The sequence below is a fragment of the Hippichthys cyanospilos genome, chromosome 4, assembly GCF_059441005.1.
Source record: "Hippichthys cyanospilos isolate Australia breed blue-spotted pipefish chromosome 4, RoL_Hcya_1.0, whole genome shotgun sequence".
Taxonomy (NCBI): domain Eukaryota; kingdom Metazoa; phylum Chordata; class Actinopteri; order Syngnathiformes; family Syngnathidae; genus Hippichthys; species Hippichthys cyanospilos.
This window is the reverse complement of record NC_142372.1, coordinates 22,605,240-22,628,648: the sequence shown is the minus strand read 5'-3', so window position 1 is coordinate 22,628,648 and position 23,409 is coordinate 22,605,240. Positions and strand designations below refer to the sequence as shown.

Sequence of the window (23,409 nt, the reverse complement as noted above, 5' to 3'; positions counted from 1 at the left end):
ATGGAACAATGAGGGGTGGATAAAGGAGGAGTAAGAAGATTGAAGGAAAAAAAGAACGGTGAGCAGAGGGCGAGAGAGAGAGAGAGAGAGAGAGAGAGAGAGAGAGAGAGAGGAAAGGAAAAAGGAGGTTTGTCCAAACCAGGGGAGTGGGAAGTTTTGATGCTACTCTCTGCTTCACGCTTACAACCAAGAGTAAAGATTAGCCAAAACATACGTCAAGGTGAGAAGACATCAAACATCATCATCACTGTCATCACCATCCTCATCATTATGTGATGTTTGTGCATGTACGTGTGATATGGAAAGCTGACATGCTGCATGCAACCAGTGAACTTAGCCACAGCCCAAGTTGAGATGTGCAGGCATGCAACGTAAACAGTGACGCACTGCCAGGGGCATAGCAATCGTTCTTGCATCCTTCAAGCTCACAGCAGTGTGCGTTTTCTCGTCTGGAAATGAATAACAAAAGTGAATGCTTTATTAAATGTGGTTTGCGGAACAAGCGATAGTACATCATATGGCAGTAAAGTCTGGTATTGTCTGTTTGTATTCAGCACTTGTGCCATATTTCAGCAGTATGCATTATTTATCTGCTGGAAAATAGCGATATCTCAACTGGGAAAGCAATCTATATGCTTCAATGCAGTCATACCAACCCTGATGTACTATGGAAGAAGAGCCATGGCAGAGCCATGAGACTATTATTTTGGAAAAATCTGCATGGAGGTCTGAGGATTCACTTTTATGTCATTATTTGTGGTGATGGAGGAAATTCCTGAGGCAAACGGAAACTGATGTGAATAAGGCTTCGGTGATGAGCTCTTATCTTAAATGGGCTTCCACAAAAAGGGGGCACCGTTCGTCTGCTGCTCTACTATCCTATCAGTGTGAGACGTGGTTGGTACAAGAAACACAGCGTGGGTATCAAATTTGTAAGCGGACAAAGTTATGTTTGTCACAGGCAATTTGTGTGTATGTGCGTGCATGCATGTGTTACAGTACTATTAGAGCAAAGTGTATCGTGTATTGTGTGTGCGTGTGTGAGTGAATGTGTGCCTTTTCAATGTAACCTATACGGGGGCAAAGCGGTTTTGCTTATATTGAAGCACAGAATATGTCAATTACCTGTGGAGTGGGTACAAAATCCTAATACAAGCATACATTCATACTTTAGAATAGTAAAAGCAGAATAGGAACATTTGCCTTTTAGTTTTCGGGACTAAAACTTTGCATAAATATTATCTAACAAGTGTGGTTATCCTTTGTAATTTTGTAATGACAGCCATTACATAAAAAACAGCAAGCGACAACATTGAAAATTCTCACGAAACCACAGCATGAAGAAACCTGCCAAAAGGAAGCACAAAGCTGATAATTAGTGCTTCTCAGTTTCCTTGTCAAAGGTTAAAAGTGATTGCACAGAAACTGTGCGAGGTTTTTAACCACAGACAACTGCAAAATTGTACCATTAAAAAATGTTCATCCAAGATCAGACAATCAACTCCAAGTGCAGGTATAGAGTGGGCAATCCATTTAACTGCAAATTAAACAATAAATGTATATATTAATATCATTAGTAGTGGGCGGTTGTTTGTCACCTCTGTGGCCTGCGATTGGCTGGCAACCAGTTCAGGGTGTCCTTCGTCTGCTGCTCGACGTCAGAGGGGGATAGGCACCAGCAAGCCCGCGACCCATGTGAGGAGAAGCGGCTATTAAAAAAAAAAAACAACAAATGGATGGATATTACTAGTTTTACAGTTCAAAATTGCAGGTCTACGTTTGTTTTATCAGTTTGGACGGGTCATCTTGCTTAAAGGGCAGATGCCTAGTGGAGCGGTGTCATTTGGGACTGATACATTGAAGTTTAGTTATTATTTAACGCCAATTTTCCCTTAGCAACCAACCATAACTTTTACACAATAGAGCAAATAATAAAGTAGGTAATAAAAACATAGTTACAAGGCAATAAGGGCAGTGATAATGAAGCACTAATAAAGGAATAGACTCACATTCTGAAAGAATTATGGATTAGATGGAGAGGAAGAAATTATATTCTGTACATATGGGGATGATAGTGCAAAACATGATGTAGTGAGCAGCTTTACTGCACTGTGCAGGATTTGTAAAGTGCATGTGTGTATGCGGTAGAGTGACTGGTGATGAGGCAGATTCGTGTGTGAGGGATACATTAATAACTCCTTCTGCTTTTCCCGTGTATGATTTTCTTGAGTTGTACTGTATGAGGGAAAAAAGTTGCATTTGTTGCCATTATTTTCATTGCTGTCAGGTAGTGGCAGTTAGAAGACAAAACAGATTAAAGCTCTAAGAAATACATTTTCTCTTTTGTCCAAGCTTCAGTTAGCAAACCTGGCGTGCAGGTTGAAATGATACTTTCAGTCTTTCGCTCTTCCTATCTCTGACATTCAATCCATCCCAAGGCTACTTCGGTGTCTGTAGCCAAGCAGGCAACTGACAGTTCGCTGACAAGTGTTGAAGATGAGAGGCACAGAGGAGAGAGAGGAAGAGAGTCTAATGAGAGGATTGCTGCAGCAGCAGTCTGTCAGCATACCTCCAGATAACAGCCCCCTGACTCCTTGATATGTCTCATGTGACCGGGTTACTCCATGCATGTGCAGGTTTATTAGACTCCCCTCTTTTCTTCGTGCACTAAAGGAAAGGAGTCATTGAAGAAAGAACACGCTTAATTATGGTTAAAGGGTGACTAATTTAGCAAAGGAGGTGTTATGTGCATCTTTAAATGGCATCCAGTTCAAAAAAATATGTACAGTAATTTTCACAAGAGCATGCTTCTCTGGAAGGCTAAATCTGCCAATAATTTATATTGCTTAAAGTATCATAAAGGCATGCTTGCATTTAGCTTGCACAGGAGTTATTTTATAGAGTGGCTAGACTTGACTACACTTTGATGTCAATGAACATTTGAAGTACCCCCCCGCCTTCACTCAGAGTGCCAATACTTTGATATCGACCCATCTCACCAGGTTAAGGGCAGCATCAAAACATTGCACACCAAACTGCAACAACTACCTCTCCTTCAAAGTGCAAAATGTATTGTCCATTGTGTTCAGTGTTAGATACTGCAGATGCCCCTCAAAAGACTAAGGTCTGGGACAGGATGAGTACAAGTAAAGGTGCATTTATTTCTACCTCATATCATATCACATATCAATGATAATAACCAAACTCACGCAACATCAATAAATAACTATATTTAGGCATTTTGTAAATACAGTCAAACTCCTTTACAATAAAACCTGCATGTGCAAAAAAATCCCCATTGCGAAAGCAAATCCATGCATTGAAGCCTTTCCCTCTTTCTTATGACCTCGTACAAGGAAAAATCCCCGTTACATATATGAAGTGTTTTTGTTTTTTTTTCTGCATTTGCGTTGCGGTGAAATTCATTATGGTGAAAACTAGCCCGCAGCAAAAGTCTAGCTTGGTTTATACTTGATGCACCCGCGCACGTTTTGCAGCACTGTATGCTCAGAGCGACTTTCTCCTGCAGTCAGGCAATATTCTCCCATACTATAGGTGGCAGTAAATTGACTCTACAGCATACAAACAAGACTACTCTATAAAAGAAGTAGAGAATCCTAGTCGATTCAAATGATCTGCAGACAAAAAGGTGTTTTTTAGCAGCAAACTTACAGTACATAAGTAATAGTTTGTCTGCCATGTTGTCAAATCGTAAAAAAATTCCGGAAGATGCGCATCGGGCAAAATCTGTTCCGCATGGACGTCAGTCATTTTGACGCATGCACCCACGTGCAGGTTAAACCAAGTTTTTAACTTCAGTCAGATTGTAGAGTGACACAACAGGTTTTTTATGTTTATGTCCGAGACATAGATCTGCTTCATTGTGGAGTTCTACTGAGAAATGCGATTCTCATTGACTACAAATTACATCGATACAAAAGGTCATTAAATCGATATTCAAATAAAACAGAAATCGATATGCTTCCAGTCTGCCTTTCAGTTGATTTGTTGTAGACAACTCTTGCTATGTTTTTATTTTGCGCAAACCAAAAACTTGGTGAGCTTTCGAGCGTGGCAGTGACATAGTTGGGGACAAGAACGTGATCGAATCTGCGCCGATCGATTCGCGTATTAGAACTCCTACAAAGGCAAAGTCTGTATGCATAATGTTGTTTGTTAAATTGTTAAGGTCATATTTAAAAGCTAAAATGTCATTTAAGGTAATTGCTTTCAAACTGTCAACAAATTTCAGTTTCTCTTTTACACCTGCTGTGATCGTGTGCTCTCGAAAAACAAGTTACAAAGTACCATGAGGATGTCTTGCATCATCACTTCAGAGTTTAGCTTGCTGTCTAGTTCGGACTCAGTTTATACTCATCTCTAGTGACGACAGTTTATTTCACTTTGCTGTTTATTTCACTTTGCTGTTAAGTAATGAACCATTGAAATAAATGAGCTGACCAAGAAAAAATATTGAAAAATATTGATTTGAATGTGAAATATTCCAAAATATTCCTCGTCCGCGAAAAGGTTTCATAAGTCCATCAGTTATGTTTTGCGCGGTTTGCTAATTAGTCCAAGGAAGTCAACAGTAAATTTTCCACAACTTCTCAGTAGAGTGACAACATAAATGATCTCATTCACACCCTTACGAGAATGATACACAGACATGCCCAAGCCGCTTTAGTAAACAGACAAACATCCTCAGAATAGGAAGACACGGGATGTGCATGCTGGCTTTATGAAAGGTGGGGAGAAAACGATTCCCCTGCATTCACCATACTGCGATGCATCTCTGCTCCGCTGCTCTGTGCAGCACTACGCAGCCATGTTAATAAATAAGAGCAGTTCCACATATCCCCAGCACTGCGATGCATCATGGCTGCACCATTGCCCCACGGTTCACCACCTTTACACAGGACTTGAAAGACCTGCTCTGCCACCATGCTTGGCTGTCTTGTTTGTATTCACTAATTGTACATAATGCACACACACACGCACACACTCACGCACACCTACACACACACAGGTAAGCAACAGTAAATCAAGCAAAATTTGGCAGTTTCTTTCCGCAGGAAAGGTAATCTCGCAATGTAATGGTAAAATTGTTTTAGTTGAGGCCAAATCAATATTTCTGACCAACTTCATCCTTTTTTACCTTCAGGTCTAAAGTATCTTTTTCTTAATGTATTGTTTGCTATGACATTTGAAAGATGAACGTGCCAAATCTTTAAACGTGTTTCTCAAGATTTGACATTTCGATCTTGGCACCATTCTAATTGCTGTACCTGTCAATTTTTGGGGACATCTCCTTTTGTTATATCATATTTTGAAAGGGAATTAAGTGCAGAAATAGAATTGATCAAAATTCTCAATTTGCATTTTGGGAGTCATAAACCTGATTTTGTGAAAAAACATCTCATAAAGTACATACAGCACATATATTACATAATGTCCATACATACACACCCTATTGGTTGGCCACAACATTTCAGTAACTGTAGATACAAATGTAAAAATGCAATCTATTTGTTAATATGCTGCATTACATGGCTATTCAGGGTCTATTCATACAACTAGAGCAAAGATTCCACTTTCAAGGTTTTCTAGTTTCTAAGCAACATCTGTCCTCCTGTCAGAAGTGCAGTCCGTATTGACCTTCGAGCATTTTACACTGCAGTGCTTCCAAGGTTATTCAGTGCATGACAAACCTGAAAGTGGCTGTTAGCATACAACGTGTTTGACAATGAAATACTGCTATACCTATCTAACCTAACTAATCAACAATTTATGAATCATAACTTTAAGTTAATTCTTCTCAAAGACAGCTGTAATAGGCTCCAGCGCAGCGTATCATGAGGACATGAGATTGGGAGAATGTGTTAAGTTTGGTCATGGAGTTGATGACCCAAATGTTTGGCAGCAAAAAGGTGAAACAGACGGGATTACAAAACACGATCAATTTAAAGACAAAATGTAAACAACGTACTGAGATTAACCAAAGCAAAAAGAAATTAACAGGGTCCAAAAATGAGATAAAAGTGAACAAACCAAAAGTGTAGTGATGGGTCACGCAAACAGATGCATTGAGCACATATATCATTCCCCGTGTCAGTGTGCAACGCTAAGACACTCAAACGGAAATGAAAGTTGTTTGCAGGGTGGGTGTCAAGGTCTGGGATTGGACTGTTTATTTTTAATGGGGTTTTTTTTTTTTGCCCTGTGTGTCACGTTTTGTCTACATATTCATGTCAACCTGCTCGCTTGTGTTTGTCACGTTTGGGCATGGCGGCTTGAGGAGGTGCGGGACGTGGGAAAGGTGGAACCAATAAGATTCAGGACAGACTGGAATGAGGCTCAAATGAGGTTGATTTAATAAAAAACGAAGGCAGGGTTGGAAAGAACCAAAAAATACAAAGAACAACAAAAAAGCTAAACTTAAACTTACTGGGGCAACGAGGAACGGGAGGCAACACGGGAAGGATGGGTTCAGGGCAGCGCGAGGCAAGACAGCGGAGGGAAGACGTACAATGACCCCGTACAATGACCCGACAAGGGACGGGGCAATATACTGGGGCTTAAATACTAACAGAACTAATTAAGACGCAAGACACCTGGGAACAACAAGGGGCAGAGGAAAACTGACTGGTGGAAACAATAGGCTGTAACACACGGGTGACAGGCGAGGCTAATTACAGTGACGACAGACGCGCCAGAAACACAGAGGACCTATAACTGATACTACACAAACTAAATCCCACAACAAAGACTGACAGAACGTGACAGCGTTAACCGATCAGCTCTATGTTCTGATTGTCTCGTCCAGGTGTTCCTTGTTGCCTCATCAGTTTGGCTTGTATTTAGTACCCTGCTTTCATTCAGTCTATGTTGGATCAGTGTTGTGTTTACCAGCCAGCCTATATTTTGCATTTTCTTGGTGTCCTGTTTTTTATGTGTCCTGATTCCGGTTACTTTTTGGTTAAATTCAATATGGCCTTTTTCATGCACTCCCTGCCTCTGAGCTTGGGTCCACAATCCCCACATCCGGGAAAAAAATGGAATGTTTAAAAGAGTAAATAAATCTAATAATACACTGTTAAAAGAAATAGTTATAATGTAAAATGGTAATAACATTCATTCAGCAATTATATTATGAGAAAGTCTTTGCGTTCTAAGCTTGGTGCCAATTATAATGTGTTATCAAAGATTTATATGATTTTGTTCCATCCATCTTATGGATGGATATGACTTTGTTGGTGGAGTTACTGTAAATATAACAAGATTGACCAGCTGCTCCTCAGCGTTGAGAGAGGAGGCAGTTGAGGCTGCTCGGGCATCTGGTTAGGATGCCTTCCAACTGAGTTGGTCCAGGCATGTCCCACTGAGACCCAGGACACATTGGCAAGACTATGAATGGCCAGGGAACGCCTGTGGATCACCCCGGAGGAGTTGGACATAGTGGCTGGGGAAAGGAAACTCTGAGCTTACTGCGCTGACCTGACCCTGATGGATGAATGGATGGATGGATGGATGGATGGATGGATGGATGGATGGATGGATGGATGGGTGGATGGATGGATGGATGGATGGGTGGATGGATGGATGGATGGATGGATGGATGGATGGATGGATGGATGGATGGATGGATGGACAGAAATTCCTCATGGATGGATATAACTAAGAGATTTGGATGGATAGAGGGACACAAGGATGGATGGATGGATAAGAATATAGAAAAGTCATACTGCGTAAACTGCGTTCCTCTAAATACACCCTACTAACATATATGCTGCTACACCAACACATCTTCTACTGCATGTGTCAACCTCACATGTTGTGGCTTTCAGACATGTGGTATTTATCATTTGCATTTGATTGCAGTTTGCTATTTTATTGCAGTTCTGATGTATCAACCATCTGTAAATTGGTATTTCTAATCAGAAAAGGTTGTTTTGGTAGTCATTTTATTCTTCAGCCCTCTTGATGCGTCCAAACTGTAATTTTGCACCTTTCAGTTTTTTTCTGTTGCTTGCTGGCCTGGGACAGAGCTTAGTCAATAAAACATGCTCCAAATACTACCCGCCACACTCACCCCAGCAAAAAAAAAAATATATAAATAATAATATTTATGACAAAACAGTGACGGTTAGAGTAAAAGCTTCCACAACTGTGCCAAAGTTCTCTGTAATAATTAGTCCGCGATTATTCTGGTCTGGTTCATATACTGCACCTTGCTTTAATGTTTGGAGCTGATACATGTAAACTAAACTAGGCTATTTGCATGCTGTTGCATGTAAGCAATTGGGTCGCACAAGTATTCAGGAAAAACATACGCATAAAAGGTCAAATTAAAAGTATACGAGCATTCAACATAACTCCACTTACTAGTTTTTATTACTTATGGAGACACGCAGCTCACAATAACGACCTGTATTGCTCATCGCCCACCAATCAGAGCACAGAGCGTAAACATAGTGAAGTTGACATGGGTGATCAAAATGATGGGCTCTTTTGCCCTCTTAGGAAATGTTAGGACTTGATTAGGAAGTGTTAGGTCTTTTTTTTTAGGGAGCGTTAGGACTTTGTTAGGACTCGGTTAGGAATGCTCATGCCAAAGGAAAAAAAGATCATGAGAATAATAATAATTACTTAAATCTTCCATGCACTCCAATAATCAAGATAAACATATTTACAATGTAAATTTACACAAAGAAGATTACAATTATTTACACTCACCAGCCATTACATTATTGCCATTTTCACTGTCCAACTTGTATGGGTTTACATTGAAGAAATTACACTTTGCTACAATTTCAAGCTTGTCAGTGAACAGTTTTGTTTGAAATTTTAAAAGCCTGCAAAATAACTCAACATATTACCATTCATGTCCAAACCACACTCAACTAAGGTGGGTACAGGAAAATGTCCAAATTGAGCACAATTGGACATGTGTCATGTGGGCTCGGGCAGTTGTGTTATGAATTGGTTTTGTAGCTCTTTTCATTGGAAGTTCAATATGGCAACACATAACTAAGTGCTCACTGACTATTTGACAAACATATTTTTTATGTTAAACATAAAGATGGCGAGGTTCATACACACCCTGAAACAGTAGCTCAGAACATACGTCACGGTCCAGTAGTTGTCTTTGGATAACAGTTGAAGCTTGTCAGTGCTCAGACCAAAGGAAGCTCTGTTTTGTCGTTGTCTCAGACGATGATGCGCAAAAGGGCCCAGAAACAAGACGAGCAGACGAAGGACATAGGTTACTCCACCCTGCCCTGTGGTCTGATGAGACCATGATAAACTTCCGGCAAGTGTGTGTACTGAAAACCAAGAAGCAGAAGCGCAATGTTGTCTCGCCATGTTCCTAAACAGGTGCTGATGATTTGCAGGGCCATTGATCAACATCTTTGTTTTATCGGTGTTAAGAAGCAGAAAATTGGAATTTAGTCTTTGATCTTGGTAAGGCAGGCTTCCACGATACAACAATTGTGCAGATTTGTTATCTCTAAGGCATATGTATTTGTGTATCATTAGCAAAGCACTGGAAACTAATGTTCTACTTACCTGTGATATCACCTAATGGGTAACCTGACTGAATACACTTGCTTTAATACAACGAGCAAAACCAAATACACGTTTGGATGCAGTTTGTCTTGATAAAATATATATACTGTATGTGTATGTGTAATGGTTATATACTGTATATATAGCCAGCCTTCCTGTACAACTACACTTACCAGATTTCCACCCTCCTCCCACTTGATTTCTTCTACCTCCCCCTGTCTACTTTTCATCCTTGTTTCTACCATCTATTGATCTGTCTCCAGAGCTCTATTTTTAGACGCTTGGTGCATCTCAGGGAGCTACTGAGAGATGGAAGACAGATGCCACTGGCATTGTGAAGTGGGGTTTTATTTGACAGAATCCCATACACACTCGCAATGCCGTGCGTTGCTGTGCTCTCGTGTGTTTCTTTCAGTTTGTATAAAGAGCAGACACAGTTGATAAAGATACTGTGACAATAAATGAACTCACTAAACAAGATATGTTCCGCAGTCGATTGAAGGATTGGCCCAAATCCATAAGGGCAATCAAAATACCAATCTGTTATCACCTGACTATTATCTTGAAAACATATAAGCAGCAATATGAGAGAGAGAGAGAGAGAGAGAGAGAGAGAGAGAGAGAGAGAGAGAGAGCTTGTTGGTAACTTCTCGCTCTTTTCAAGGAACGAGTCTATATTTAAATGATTATCGAGCATAATACTGAAAATGGAAAGGGAAAAAAAATATTATATAATGTGAAAATGAGTTTGTAGATTCAAAATCATATAATCAAATGAGCATTTTTAGGCTTAAACCTGTCTTTGAAATGAAAAAGAATATAGGAACAGGCCCACTTGCAGAATTACATACATAACGAAATCATCAAGTCAAATTGCACTTCACTCACAGCTTTCTTCTGTCATGGCAGCTTGGAGATTTCCCCATTCTAAAAATAGTTGAATAAAATATAACCCAATGATGGGTCGAAAAAAGGACGGTCCCAATATTTGTCATACTTATTATTATTTCGGTTTCTTTGTTGTTTTATGCAAAACATCGCGATCTTTACGTCAATAAAAGCAATTTAGACCTCCTTCATGCCATGACAAAAGTACTGTTCACTAGCTGCAAGTCAAAGATTCATCAGAAGAGTGCCAGGTGATGCCGGGGGGTGTGTGGATGACCCCAGGGAAAAGGCTTTGTTTTGGTCATGTGAAGTGTAATGGCAATAAAATAAGAATTGTCATCTTTTTTTTTCAGGCACTTTGATGCACTTGGTTATTTTTTCTGTTTTAGACTAAGCTGTAACCTGTATAAACCCAATAATAGATAAGTTTTGTTTTTGTCATGTCAAGCATAATTGCAACATAATGAGGATTTTCATCTTTTTCTCTAACACTTTGATGCACTTGGTTATTTTTTCTATTTTAGACTAAGCTGTAACCAGTGTAAACGCTGTAAAAAATAATTAAAAATTGTTGAAAGTTAATTTATGTTGTGTTTTTCTTTTTGTTTATTGTTCATTTTTTAGGTTTTGGTAAGAAACATGCCTTTTTCTACAAAACCAGCTACTCTTTGAAGTTAGATATAAATTGTATAGCTTTTACTATATAAAACTGATTTTTTTTAATGCATTTGTATCATAAATAAAGGTGGGAGAAAATACTTTGACATTTCACAGGAAATTGCAGTACCAAAATATTCTGTGAAAACTTGCCCAAATGAAAACTAGTAATAATTTTCAGTACATTTAGGATGAACAAGATATGAAAATAAACTATTTCTAGGGAGCAGCTAAATTGAGAGTACGAGCGTGGAACGAGTGCCAGGTTGTTAATGGGCACCTTTGAGCATATCTGGTGCTCAGAAAACACAACAAAAATGTTGTTGACAAATCAGGAAATTGTTAAGTAATGAAAGGAAACAAGTAATTAGAGGCTGTGTCCAAACGTTTGACTGTATGTTCAGAATTGGATGGAAGAAATGTGGCCTTTCCAGCCTGAGCAATTAAAGTGAAGTCTTGCAGTGTGGAAAAAAAAATGACATTACTCACTCTGTACATTGTGGCAGTGTACAATCAGCTTGTTCACACATGCTGAAGAACACCCAATGATTACATAAAATTCCCATATTTCTCAGAGTATAAGTCAAGTTTTATTTCCTCATTTTCAACCCGACCCAGGGGGTCGACTTATAAACACATAACTCAAAACAGACCAAGTTTTTTCACATATTTGTGTTTGAATAACATTGATTTGAATGTGAAGTAAGTAATATGTCATTTACCAGGCTGTTTTGGAGCGTTTGCACAGAACATTGTAAAAATGCTTTTTCGTCTAGTGCCGCGTGGCTCATTTTTTTCGACGGACCATGATGCATTATGAAAAGGAAAAGAAAAGTTGATTCGTCTCCTTCAGCCCATGAATGTGTGCATGTCGGCAGATGGGGCGAGAATTGTTTAAGGTCTTGTAAATGGCATGATATTCCTTATATCACATTCAAATTAATGTACCAGAGAAAATTGGTCTGGACAAATACGGTATAAAACAACTAAAGTCAGGGCTAGACTTATAATGGTGTCGTTGTAAAATTCACCCAAATTGAAGTAAAAAAGGAGGGTCGACTTAAAAGTGAAGTACCCAGAGAAATATGGTAACTGTAACTTGTTTACCTTAATGTGCCCTTAATTGACCAAAAAATGTATTCTCTGGAGTGAGCAAAAGTCAATCTAGTAGAAGTTGGCATTTTTTCTATGCATTTGTGTACCACCATTATCACCACCCAGGCCACATTAAATTTGTACAAAAATCTAAATGGCGGAAGCGGGGTGAGAGCTGTGGAAAACACTGACAGTGGGGAAAGAACAGTTTAGCATGTCATTTATGTTTTGAGAAAAACATATACGGTGCCTTGAAGTGTTGCTGACTTGCGTGTGAGAAAATTGAACCCCTGCGGTAAATACTACTGTAAGTCAGTCTGTAGTGAGAGAATGTGGTTTGATAGGTTCAAATACTGAGAGATGTTCGGGGACAAAATGTTCTAATGGGCCTCTAAAAGCCAACACCTTACAAATGCTAATCTGTCTACATATGTTGACAACATTGTTGACGTCTTAATTTCAGTTTTTTTCCGTAACAATGTTGTCACATTTGTTTATCGTGAGATCTTTTCAGTTTTGAGCGTTGCATCTGTCCTAGCTTGTTTTGAAGATGTTTAAGCAGTGTTGGGCAAGTTACTTCAAAACTCAAATACAGTACATTATTATTACTTATAACTGTCATTTTAAAGTAATTAATTACATTACAATATTACTGTATTTGAAATGTAAGGCATTACACTACATTACTGCATTACTTTTATACCAAGATAACCGGAAATATGGATTTGCCATTTAACTCTTGCTAATTACGCTCTTTACACATCCAGTGGAGGTTGACTTGAGCCTAAAAACAGTACAAATCATTGAATCTTTATTGTATTGTAAACCTTTAAAGACAAGACACAAAACCCTTTTTTTGTATTTTAATCTTTGTATTACTTAGCTTGACAGCATAGTGGTCCATAGCCACAATTTCAATGTTATTCTAATTCAAGTTCAGTTGGCTAGGTCAGAAATAGACGTTTCAAAAACAGACGTTTTTTTTTTTTCTTGCGTGACTAACGTTAGCAGCTGGCCTACATCATCGTTATTGTTTTTAACATACTGTTTAACATGAGTTTTTGTATGCTTCATCTTGAAAGCCATTGACCACAACTCTGTATAGACTATTACTAATAGCAATTGTCCAGTGAAACTTAGCTCGATTGCTAGTTGTGACAGGGAGCTCGCTGACAAGATTAAGAAATGCTGGTGAATCCGCAGTGGAAAAGCGCCAGTATACCTTCTATGTACAACATACTCCGCCGCGAGCCTCCTAACCTCATGAGGTCAAACAGGCATCCCTGAGCGAGAGAATGATCATTTTGCCTGCTTTGCTATATCCCTACTCTCAATCTTCCGGTATCAAATTTTCAATGAGAGAATAGTTGTACAGAAGGTCATTATTTTGAACACTCAATATATTACCTTTATAAATATGTATTCAACATACTATAGAATGAAAAGGATTTGCAAGACCTCTTCTGTTGGATTTGTTTTATACTAAGGATGTTCAACTCTGGTCATTGAGGACCACTATGTTTTAGTTGGTGGTATCTGCTCATCAAAAAGCTTTGCAAGAATCGGATTTCGTTCCTGACGAACATCCTGATCGACATCCAGAAAATACAATGTGCCGTAACAGTTACCGTGACAATTGTTAAATTAGAGACTTGCCTCGGTTTCAAATATACAAATGTCATCCTTTCGAGATTCAAACTGTTTATAGACCTGTGCGGTGTGGAAGCAAGATTCTCCATACAATGAAATTCTTACTTTGCTGTCCATACGAATGTCGAACAAAAAAAAGAATACAAATAGAGTAAAAACAACACATAAGTAGCGCTGATATAATCAGGACAATCGATTTAAATAAATGAATCGTGTCTGTTTGGAAGAATGTAAATCTCAATAATACACTCACAATGCAACCCCCAAAATTTACAGCTTCAATTTGTTTTTCTACAGAAATAATAATAATTATTTATATAATAATTATAATAATAAATGCTACACTGTGATTTGTCGAACTATATCATAGCCTGTCTAGTTTTAAACACAAACTAACACCTGCAGCCGTAACTAACTGCATTATGTAATATTAATCTACACTGGGTGCTTTGAATCGCTCCTTTCTGATTTTTTTTTTAAACCAGGTTTTGGTTGCCTGGCAACACATATATCGCAGTCTGTATTTCACAGCTTTCACACATCTTGCATTGTAAACAGCTGCAACCAAGCTATTTTAAGGGTGATATAGCACCAGGATGATGTTCTTTTAACAGATTTTGAAGGTCATTCGGGGTGTAAATGCCTACAGTGCCGTTTCCCAAGCTATTTCAAATGGTTGTAAATGTCTGGCATGTCCGACAGTTGAAATCGTCATTAATATTCAATAGTATGTAAATAAGCTTTGCTCCGGTTTGATGGCTGCTCTCCTTAATTAGGCATGGAAAAAAAATGTTCCTCTGACTGGTAGTTGCCGATACTGTGTCTCTTCGTTGCGTCGATGCCATTAAAATTCAGTAGTAGAAAAAAACTAAAAGTGGTGAATATGAAGTGCACATGAAATATGAACTCACCATTAACGCCAAACTAACGGGCTCCCTCAGCTTGTTCCTCTCTTCACACAGATGGGATGCGGGTGACTCGGAAATAGTTTTGATGTCGCTGCCATTCACAATCTCTTTCTTGGATAAAGTCGCATCCTTCCCACGAGAAATCATTATTTCAAGTAGGACTCCTGGTATTGCCTATTTACAGCGGGGGTTTTTTTCTACACACTTGGAGGCTCGTCACCTGTCTCTTGACTGGGCCTTTGCCCCTTCCCGAAGACGTCTCTTACTCATTTAACTTATTTGTGAGTGAAAATTTGGCGTGACCGAAACGAATCCAAGAGAATCTAGCCAGTTTTCAAAGAGCAAGGTTTTTCCAAACAAAATAGCTTTCAGACTCGGATAATACATAAAACGAAAATAGTTGATTATTTCGGGTTCGGACCACGCAGCCCGGTACCGACCAAATGATCCACGGACTGGTAGAAGGCCGAGGACCGGCAGTTTGGGACCAACGGTCTTGAGGTTGTGTTATTTGGTTGAATTTTGGTAATGTTACTGGGCTACATTTGGTTATACAAGTTTCACTTTTCAAACAAATGTAGGCTTTGAAGGGAATTCTTTTGAATGAATTTTTAACTTTCACTTCTCAACCACATTTACACGTTTTTTTTGGACGGACACAAATGATGTCTTTTCAACATAAAGTATAGTATTTTTCACCAATTTTTGCCAGGAGAGGACTGTTTGGGACCAGAAGCCGTCAGCACACGGAATTGGAAAAGTGGAAATTCTATTCAGAGAAATCTGATATACCCACAACAAGCATTGAAAACGAGAACTGGATACAAAACTCGTAAAACTGTATACTCGGAATGCTACCTCGAATGAGGAAGACTGGCATGAAAGCTTGAGGGCTTTACCTGACATTCTGAGAACTTGTCACTGAAAACCGAAATCTTAAGCGCTGTCAGACATCAATCCTAAATAACCACACAAAGAAAACTAAACAACTACAGCAACTGAATGGTAACTGACGCATCAAGGAGCAAACCAGTCACAGCAGAAAGACAAAGTATGACAAAGGTTATTTAAAAAAAAAAAGGTGACAAGTACATGGCCAGAACTACTGATATCGCAACAACCAGGTCATCATTATTATACTTGGCTTATAAAATAACCTAAACCAGCATTAGGAAAAAGCTGAGAAAAAAACACATTTAGAGAATTGAAAAATTTCTACCTAAAGAAACCCCCACGAAACAATATTAACGTTCCCAGCTCACGTCCTGGGAGCCAAAACTTGGGTTGCTGCCAAACTTAAACCATGTTTCGCAATCGTTTAGACTCACTTGTGTTATGAAGTAGAAAAATTGGATTTTGATGGCAAGAGACCATAAAACCACTTGACCTTTCAAGGGTCTTGGCTTGCTTGTGCCTATACTAGCTGTTTTTGGGCAGTAGCGGGCACCTTGAAACAGCGCTCGTTCAAACATGCGTGGTAGGTATATTGGACACTCCAAATTTCCCTTAGGTATGTTTGTCTGGTTCAAAGTTCTGAGAGAAAATTTCCAATTCAAATAATAATCGTAGTATTCATAATATCAAGCGTTGGTATTCAAATAGATCTTGGTTTTCTTGTCTGTTTTGTTTTGCTGGAACAGTCATTATTATTATAATTACAATCATATTGTCAGTTGACTGTTTTTTTTTGTTGTTGTTTTTTCTTACACGTTTCCATCCGTCTAGAGTAAGGATGCTGCTCCCGGCGAGCATGCTGATTGGCCTGATGTGCCTGAGTCAAGCAGGAGCGGCGATGGGTTTCGCTCGACTGTCGGACAACGCTGAACTACGGTCAGCATTCTCAGTGGCGCGGACCAGCAGCATGGAAGGTGGACCCAAGATGACGGTGACCTTCGACACAGCCTATGTCAACATTGGTGGGGATTTTGACCTAAAGACTGGCCTGTTTCGCTGCCGCATCCCTGGAGCCTACTACTTCTCCTTTACAGTAGGAAAGTTCCCTCATAAAGACTTGTCTGTGATGCTGATGAAGAATAGAAATGAGGTGCAAGCCATTGTGTATGAAGAGAATGCCGGTGAGGAGAGGAAGGTAGGTCGGCGCTCTGTAGATTACAATGTGCCCTATAAAGAACAATGCTGCATTGGGGAGAAATGGCAACTCCTGCCACATGTTGAGATGAAAAGCATAATGGCGTAGGCCTCATTCGACTGGGTGGCTAGCAAACATTTTCCACTGTTGGCAAAGGCAGCAAAATGCGTAAATATGTCCCCGGCAGTTGAGAATACTCTTTTAGATGGCACTGATGTGGCAGCAATACAGAGGTAAAACGTTGCCACGCGTGTCTCTTACTGCGCACCACTTCTTACTCTTCTTTTTCTGTCATTTTTGGTCTTCAAACGAAACAGATCTGTAACATCACTCGCGTTGGTGAGAAAAATTTGACAAAACCCAAAGAGAAATCTACTGTTATTATTTATCAAATGCAGTGAAACCTCATGATACAGTCGCTTCTGTACAAGTTTTTTTTTCTTCATTTTATGAAAATCACTTAGCATATAAAAGAAACTACACAAAAGAAAACAAAACAAAAATTGAAATCTCAAAATTCCTATTTCAATTAAACGCAACATGACATTCTACTGCTCGTTAATATGGCTGCTCGAATATTATTGTATTTCTCGGGAACACATACAGGAGTTTACTACGGATGACTTGAACGCAGTGCAAATGCCCAAGAAATGACTACGGCAGAAATGAAGCAAGTCAAGGGGTTTTGCTCTGTTTTTTCGTTTTTTAGCATAAATGGTTGATGAACACACTTTAAAGGAAAAGGACCATTTTAATTAAACACAACATATTACAAATGTAATTACTTATTTCCAAAGTTCAATACACCATCAAAAGTAAAGTAAGCCTAGAAAGAAATTGCATAGTCCATCTAACCTTGAACATTATCGTTAAAAAGCATCATGATTGATCGATCTATTTATTTTTAACTGGTTTTCAAATTTCTGTTATTTAGGCCCGTGCAACGGCATCGTGTGACCGCACCTCTACTTCAATAGGCCTTCAGTCCTCTCCACTCCAACCAGTTTTAGTCTGGAAACAGTAGATGCATCAGTTGTCACATTTCCGGGGTACCGAAGATTTTAGCAACCTTTCTGCAGCTGTGTAATGCAGTGAAAGGAACTCTACATTTCTCTGTTCAAATTGACAACAAATTGATTGAAACATAAATCAACTTTTTGGTAAATGGTGTTAAAGTGACTCATTTAGAAAATCTAATTTTGTTACGTTTTCTATAGATGCTTGTCATTGCAGACACATTTTCCAGCAGATGAGCGAGAGACACAAATGCATATCCTACTTTTTGGATTTGCTGAATGCAATACACCGAGAGATACTACTACAAATGTAGTTTTGCAGGCACAACTCTGTGTTCTAAGTCTTTGTTTTTTTAAACATGCAAAAATGCTTAGCGCAGGTTAGAGGGTACCTGCCTGAAGAACATTTCACAATGGCACGTCAGTGAAAAAAAAGTCGGGAACTGCCGCGCTCGAGGGCGAAGTTGCTATATGAATAACTTTTAGTATTACTAAACTCTGGTTCTAGAGCCGCCATACAAATGTTAGAACGGTGTAGATTTGTTGATGGGAAGGAGAACTTCCAACAAAATTTGCTTGCGTCCTTTAGGTACAGAGCCAGAGCGTCATGTTGCAGTTGGAGTTTGGCGACACCATCTGGCTGCGCCTCCATGGCGATCCTCGCTATGCACTCTATAGCAACACTGGACACTACACCACTTTCAGCGGTTACCTCATCTATCCAGACACCTACGACTACCAGACAAAGAGCCCGCAGCAGCGTCCTGCCCACAACTCCCAGCAGCTTCAACAGGACAGTGTGCAAACGAGGAGTCGAAATCAGGCAACGGTGGATGTCGGGTCTGATTTGAAGAGCACGGCGGATGAAAAAGAGCTGCAGCAGGATGATGACGAGGAGGAAGAGGAGGATCCGCGTTCCGCTTTTTCAGTAGGTCGCACTCAGAGCATAATTGGAGCGAATCAGGCAGGTATGCCACAGCACCAGCCGGTCAGCTTTGACACAGCATTCGTCAACATAGGGGAGGACTTCAACGTGACAGAGGGGATTTTCATGTGCCGTGTTCCCGGCGCCTACTATTTCTCCTTCAACGTGGGCAAGCTTCCTCAGAAGACTCTCTCTGTCAAGCTGATGAAGAACCACCTGGAAGTGCAGGCCATGATCTATGACGACAGCCAAGGAGAGAAAGCTCTGCAGAGTCAGAGTTTGATGCTCTCGCTGAAAGCAGGCGACACCGTGTGGCTCTACTCCCACCAGAGAGATGGCTTTGGAGCGTACAGCAACCATGCCAAATACATCACCTTCACGGGCTTCCTGGTGTACCCCGACTTGCCCGCCACAACTGTCGCTAATGCCACAAGTCAGCCACACGCCGAAAAGAAGCCCTAGTCTCTGCGTCGTGACCACAAACTCAATTTGGAGGATGGAATTCATGCAAATTAGTGGGCATGGATGATTCTTCGTGGCTCTTCCATACTTCATCTTCCTGTGAATTCCCTTGTTATGCTACAGAGAACTTTGATCGACAGAAGAACTTCAATCATTGAATTTTCCAGGAACCTCCAGCGAAAGGCCTCCCACAATGAGAGTTCGTGTCCCCCCCGTAGTTCAGACCTTCATCGATGGTGGCAGGTTGAATAAAAGTGTCATGAAAATGATCGCTGTCTGTTGACATCATGAACAGAACAAAGCACAGCTAAATACTTCTTGGAACTGTAGTTGAATGTCAAGGAATGGTTGTGCAAATTTCTTTACTCCCGACACGTCACAACAAATGAAACATTGTCGGATGCGTCAGTAAATGACCAAACGAACCGAGACGAATGTAAAAGACCCGGTTAAGGTCACATTTATACTTGCACGGGTGCATTGAGCACTTGTTATTGTCCTCTGGCCTCTCGCAAGGCATTCTTATCTGCTCGGGCTGAGAGAGGGGAAAAGTCTAGGAATGCTTAGAAATGCATCAATGAATGGAATTAACACCGCTGAGTTGTTTACGGTGGAAAATCAACATTGTGACATGGTTAAAATCTGCAAAAAGTTGAACTCCCATAATACGGCCCCTTTAAATAAAGAGCATCATACGGTGGCAGCACAAAGAGCTTTCATAAGCCCCATATACACTTACTTGCGAACTTGCTAACAGCGTTAGCATGCTGGTGGCTGTCTGTGGCCGTTTTAACTAATAAAACTCCAGAAACCGTCACGGTGATTTAACTTCAGACTGAACGCAGGCTTTCACTTTCGAGGTCACTCTCTCCGTGCAGGTCTGGATAGTGCAATGCCCCAATCTCCTATTTACTTCTATTCACCCCAAAAATTAAAATTGAAATTGACAACACCTCACAAGACGTTCTCAGCGACATTCAAAGCTCATTCCTTATCTTTTAGCTCATCAATCGCTAGTATACACAGTATGGTAGTATATAGACTGAGATGGCGGTCAGTATTTGACCCGGTTACTGATAATTACAACGACGGACGAAAATCCAGTTCAATCGGTACTTAGTCCATCATTGATGGACTGACGGAATATCCTGCTGAAATACCAACCTCTGTTAAACGGAAGAAAGGAAGGATCAAGTGTTCGTTCTACATTGAATCTTTCTTTTCTTTTTCGGCTTGTAAGTCTTTCTCATTTTGTTTACTAAATCATCAAGGGAAAAAAAAGAACTTTTTCTGTCGTTGTTGACAAATTGGCCATTTTCATTTAAATCATCACTCACACTTTAAAAGAGCCACAAGGACATCTGAGGAGAAACTCTACTTTTTTTTTGAAAACTTCCAACTCCATATCCATCCCATATGCGCTGTTGACCACATGCCATCCTTGAGCCTGCGGGAGTGGGCAGCATAATTTGATTTCTAATTCTGGCAGAAAGTAATTTATTTCGTAAAGATGGAGACCACTGAGGGGAAAATTAAATTTCCTCTCCAAGGCCACTTTAATATGCGTGTCGGTTTCATTTTGCACTGCAGGGAGAAACACGATGCGGTGGGAAATTATGATTAACCTCGACATTATAAAATTGCATACTGTCTTATGCCTGACGAGCCATGATGTTTTTCTGATCGAAAATGTCCCATTTTAGTAACAAGACGGTGAATTATGACAGACGATGCTTTTATACGAGCTCTGGGTCTGTGTGGTATGTAAAACGGCAGGAGTAGGTCGAGTTGGAATAAAGTATTAAAATGCAGTCCTTTTTTTAAGATACCGAATGAATAAATATTTCATTTGCATCTATTGAAACTTAAAGTAATTCATTAAAACATTAACACAAAAATCACAAACACTCTGCATTAAAGAAGAATATAAGACAAGATTTGACAAAGCAATGTTTTCTGTGAGCATGCGTTTGCATGCCGTGTGTATTTTAAAGTTGCAAAAATATGACTTTCTGTTTATGTTTGTGTGGACACAGATATATAGAACCAAACGAAAGTTTGGAAACACCATATATGTCAGTGTTTTGTTTTGTTTTTCATTATTTAAAAAATTGCTGATTTGTTGAGTAATTATTAAAGTCGTTGACGTTCCAAAGAAGTATTCTTGGAATTATTTGGTAACAAAATTGTTTTTAATCAAAACAGAATGTGTTTTTTAATCATTTACTTTTGTACATCTTTTCTCAGTCAGCAGCACGATGCGGATGATGCATTATGGCTTTCAAATTGTCGCTATGCATTTTCAAGACTTAATTGCTGAAATGTGTTCATTTGAATGTGTTTGACACCATTTGAATTTGAAAGTGTTGCCAGACTTTGAACTGATGGTAAATGGAGTGGTCTAAAATGGGTCCCTGACTCCAAAAAGTATGAGAACCCCTGCTCTAGAAGAATTCATGTTTAAGCTAAGAACATTTAAGTCTAGTAGTCAATCAAAACCATTACTTTCACACCAAAACAACAACATGGATGATAAGTCATTTTTTATTGTGCATTCCGGTCCGGCTTTGGTGAGCACATACAGTATACTAGCCTCCTCATGGTGATTCCTTAAGTATTCTGGGAGATGATCTGACACAGGCCATACAAACTAATGAGCCCACATCACAGTGGGCTCGGGCTCACACTCCCACCAGACCGCCCGACACTTCACTGGTGTTTATGGACATTTTTCTAAAGGTTACGCATTCAAAGCACACTATGAGCTGCAGCTCATTCCATTTGTTTGTTTGTTCTGTTTCGGTGACATTAGCAACTGTTTCCTCTACAGCGTGGGTAGGGAACTCTGGTTCCTCGAGAGCCATATTCTGCCTGTTTTTGATGAGTCTCACATTCAACACACCTGATTGAAATGATCAGGATCGTTATCAGGCTTCCACAGGGCTTGCTGATGATCTGATTATTTGAACCAGGAGTGAAAGGCGAGGGAGACATTGAAAATAGGCAGGATATGACTTTCGAGGAACCGGAGTTCCCTACCCCTGCTCACCTGCAACAATTACATATTCTGGAAAATGCTAAATAATTTGTTGTGTGTGAAGTGACTTGAAACATAGAAAACTTCCAGAAGCATGTGATGCATGCATGTTACTGCTTTATTATTTATTAAACTGTAATTTATCTGTACAGTTCCTACAATGTGTGTGTCACTGTTGAGTGTTTTCTTACGATGGAAGAATTACGTTTTTTTTTTTTTTTTTCATTACCAACATGAATTCAAATTACTGAAAATGAATTTCCAGAAAAGAAATTCCACTTAGCGCCATCTAACTTGTATGGTTTAAAAATAAAACGCAGAAAAAAATTCCATCTTAATTGTCCGATTTTGATGAGTTTGTCTTGTCTTTTAATTGTTGATATTCGTGGAAGTAAATTTTGACTGCTCAGTTTTGACTTTAGAAAATAAAATGATTTAAAAAGGTGTATTGGTTGTATTGTCGTTTCATCGATGGAGAAAGAAAAAAAATAACAGATGGAAGTCATGTTCTTTCCCAAATGATGCTGCACCGCTCTCATGCGGACAGTTGCAGCAACAACAACCTGTAACCGGCTTGTAGGTGTTGAAATATCTAAATTATCTGTTGTCATGCTAAATTCTAACAGCACATTAGTTTTTCTGATACAGTCTGAGTTTCCAGACAGTCGGGGCACTATTAGTTAACTTTATTCAAGTATTTGTTTTGTTTTGCTCGAATTCTATTGATTGTGCAGCATTAATATTGATCAAACAAATCCAGTGTTTACATCGATCAGCACCGATAATGGAAGGCTTTAAGGTCCGATTTGATTTTTTTATCATGCAGGCATAAATCATTCAATCAAACAATTGCATATTTTTTTTTATCTGTTACAGTGTTTTATTGTTTTGTTTCGTTTCGTTTTCCAAACTGCTACCAGAACATCTTTCCGTTAGGCAAAACGTTTTTGGATTCTCAAGACTTTGTATGTTCACGATTTGGACCTTGACAGAGCAGAAAGTAGAGGAAACCATGTTTGCTTGTTAAAAAAAAAAAGTATTATGCTTGTTTTGCGGATCGAGGTAGAAAACCAGAGACCCCAGAAAACCCAAACTGGCAGGGGGAGAACTTG

The 23,409-nt window shown here is 39.5% G+C and overlaps 1 protein-coding gene across 1 annotated transcript; it reads left to right on the top strand.

Moving 5' to 3' along the window:
• Positions 1-22,743, top strand: c1qtnf4 (C1q and TNF related 4). The gene is made up of 3 exons (XM_088412512.1): positions 1-220; positions 16,494-16,857; positions 18,463-22,743. Exons 2-3 carry the CDS (start codon positions 16,501-16,503, stop codon positions 19,258-19,260), a joined length of 1,155 nt encoding a protein of 384 aa, XP_088268638.1. The 5' UTR covers positions 1-220; positions 16,494-16,500; the 3' UTR covers positions 19,261-22,743.
• Positions 22,744-23,409: the final 666 nt, after the last annotated feature.

Bases quoted from the DNA above. Each gene is read 5' to 3' on its own strand.
- c1qtnf4 (XM_088412512.1), top strand. From the start codon at position 16,501: ATGCTGCTCCCGGCGAGCATGCTGATTGGCCTGATGTGCCTGAGTCAA. The intron at 16,858-18,462 runs GTAGGTCGGCGC...TGCGTCCTTTAG, and splicing joins ATGCCGGTGAGGAGAGGAAG to GTACAGAGCCAGAGCGTCAT.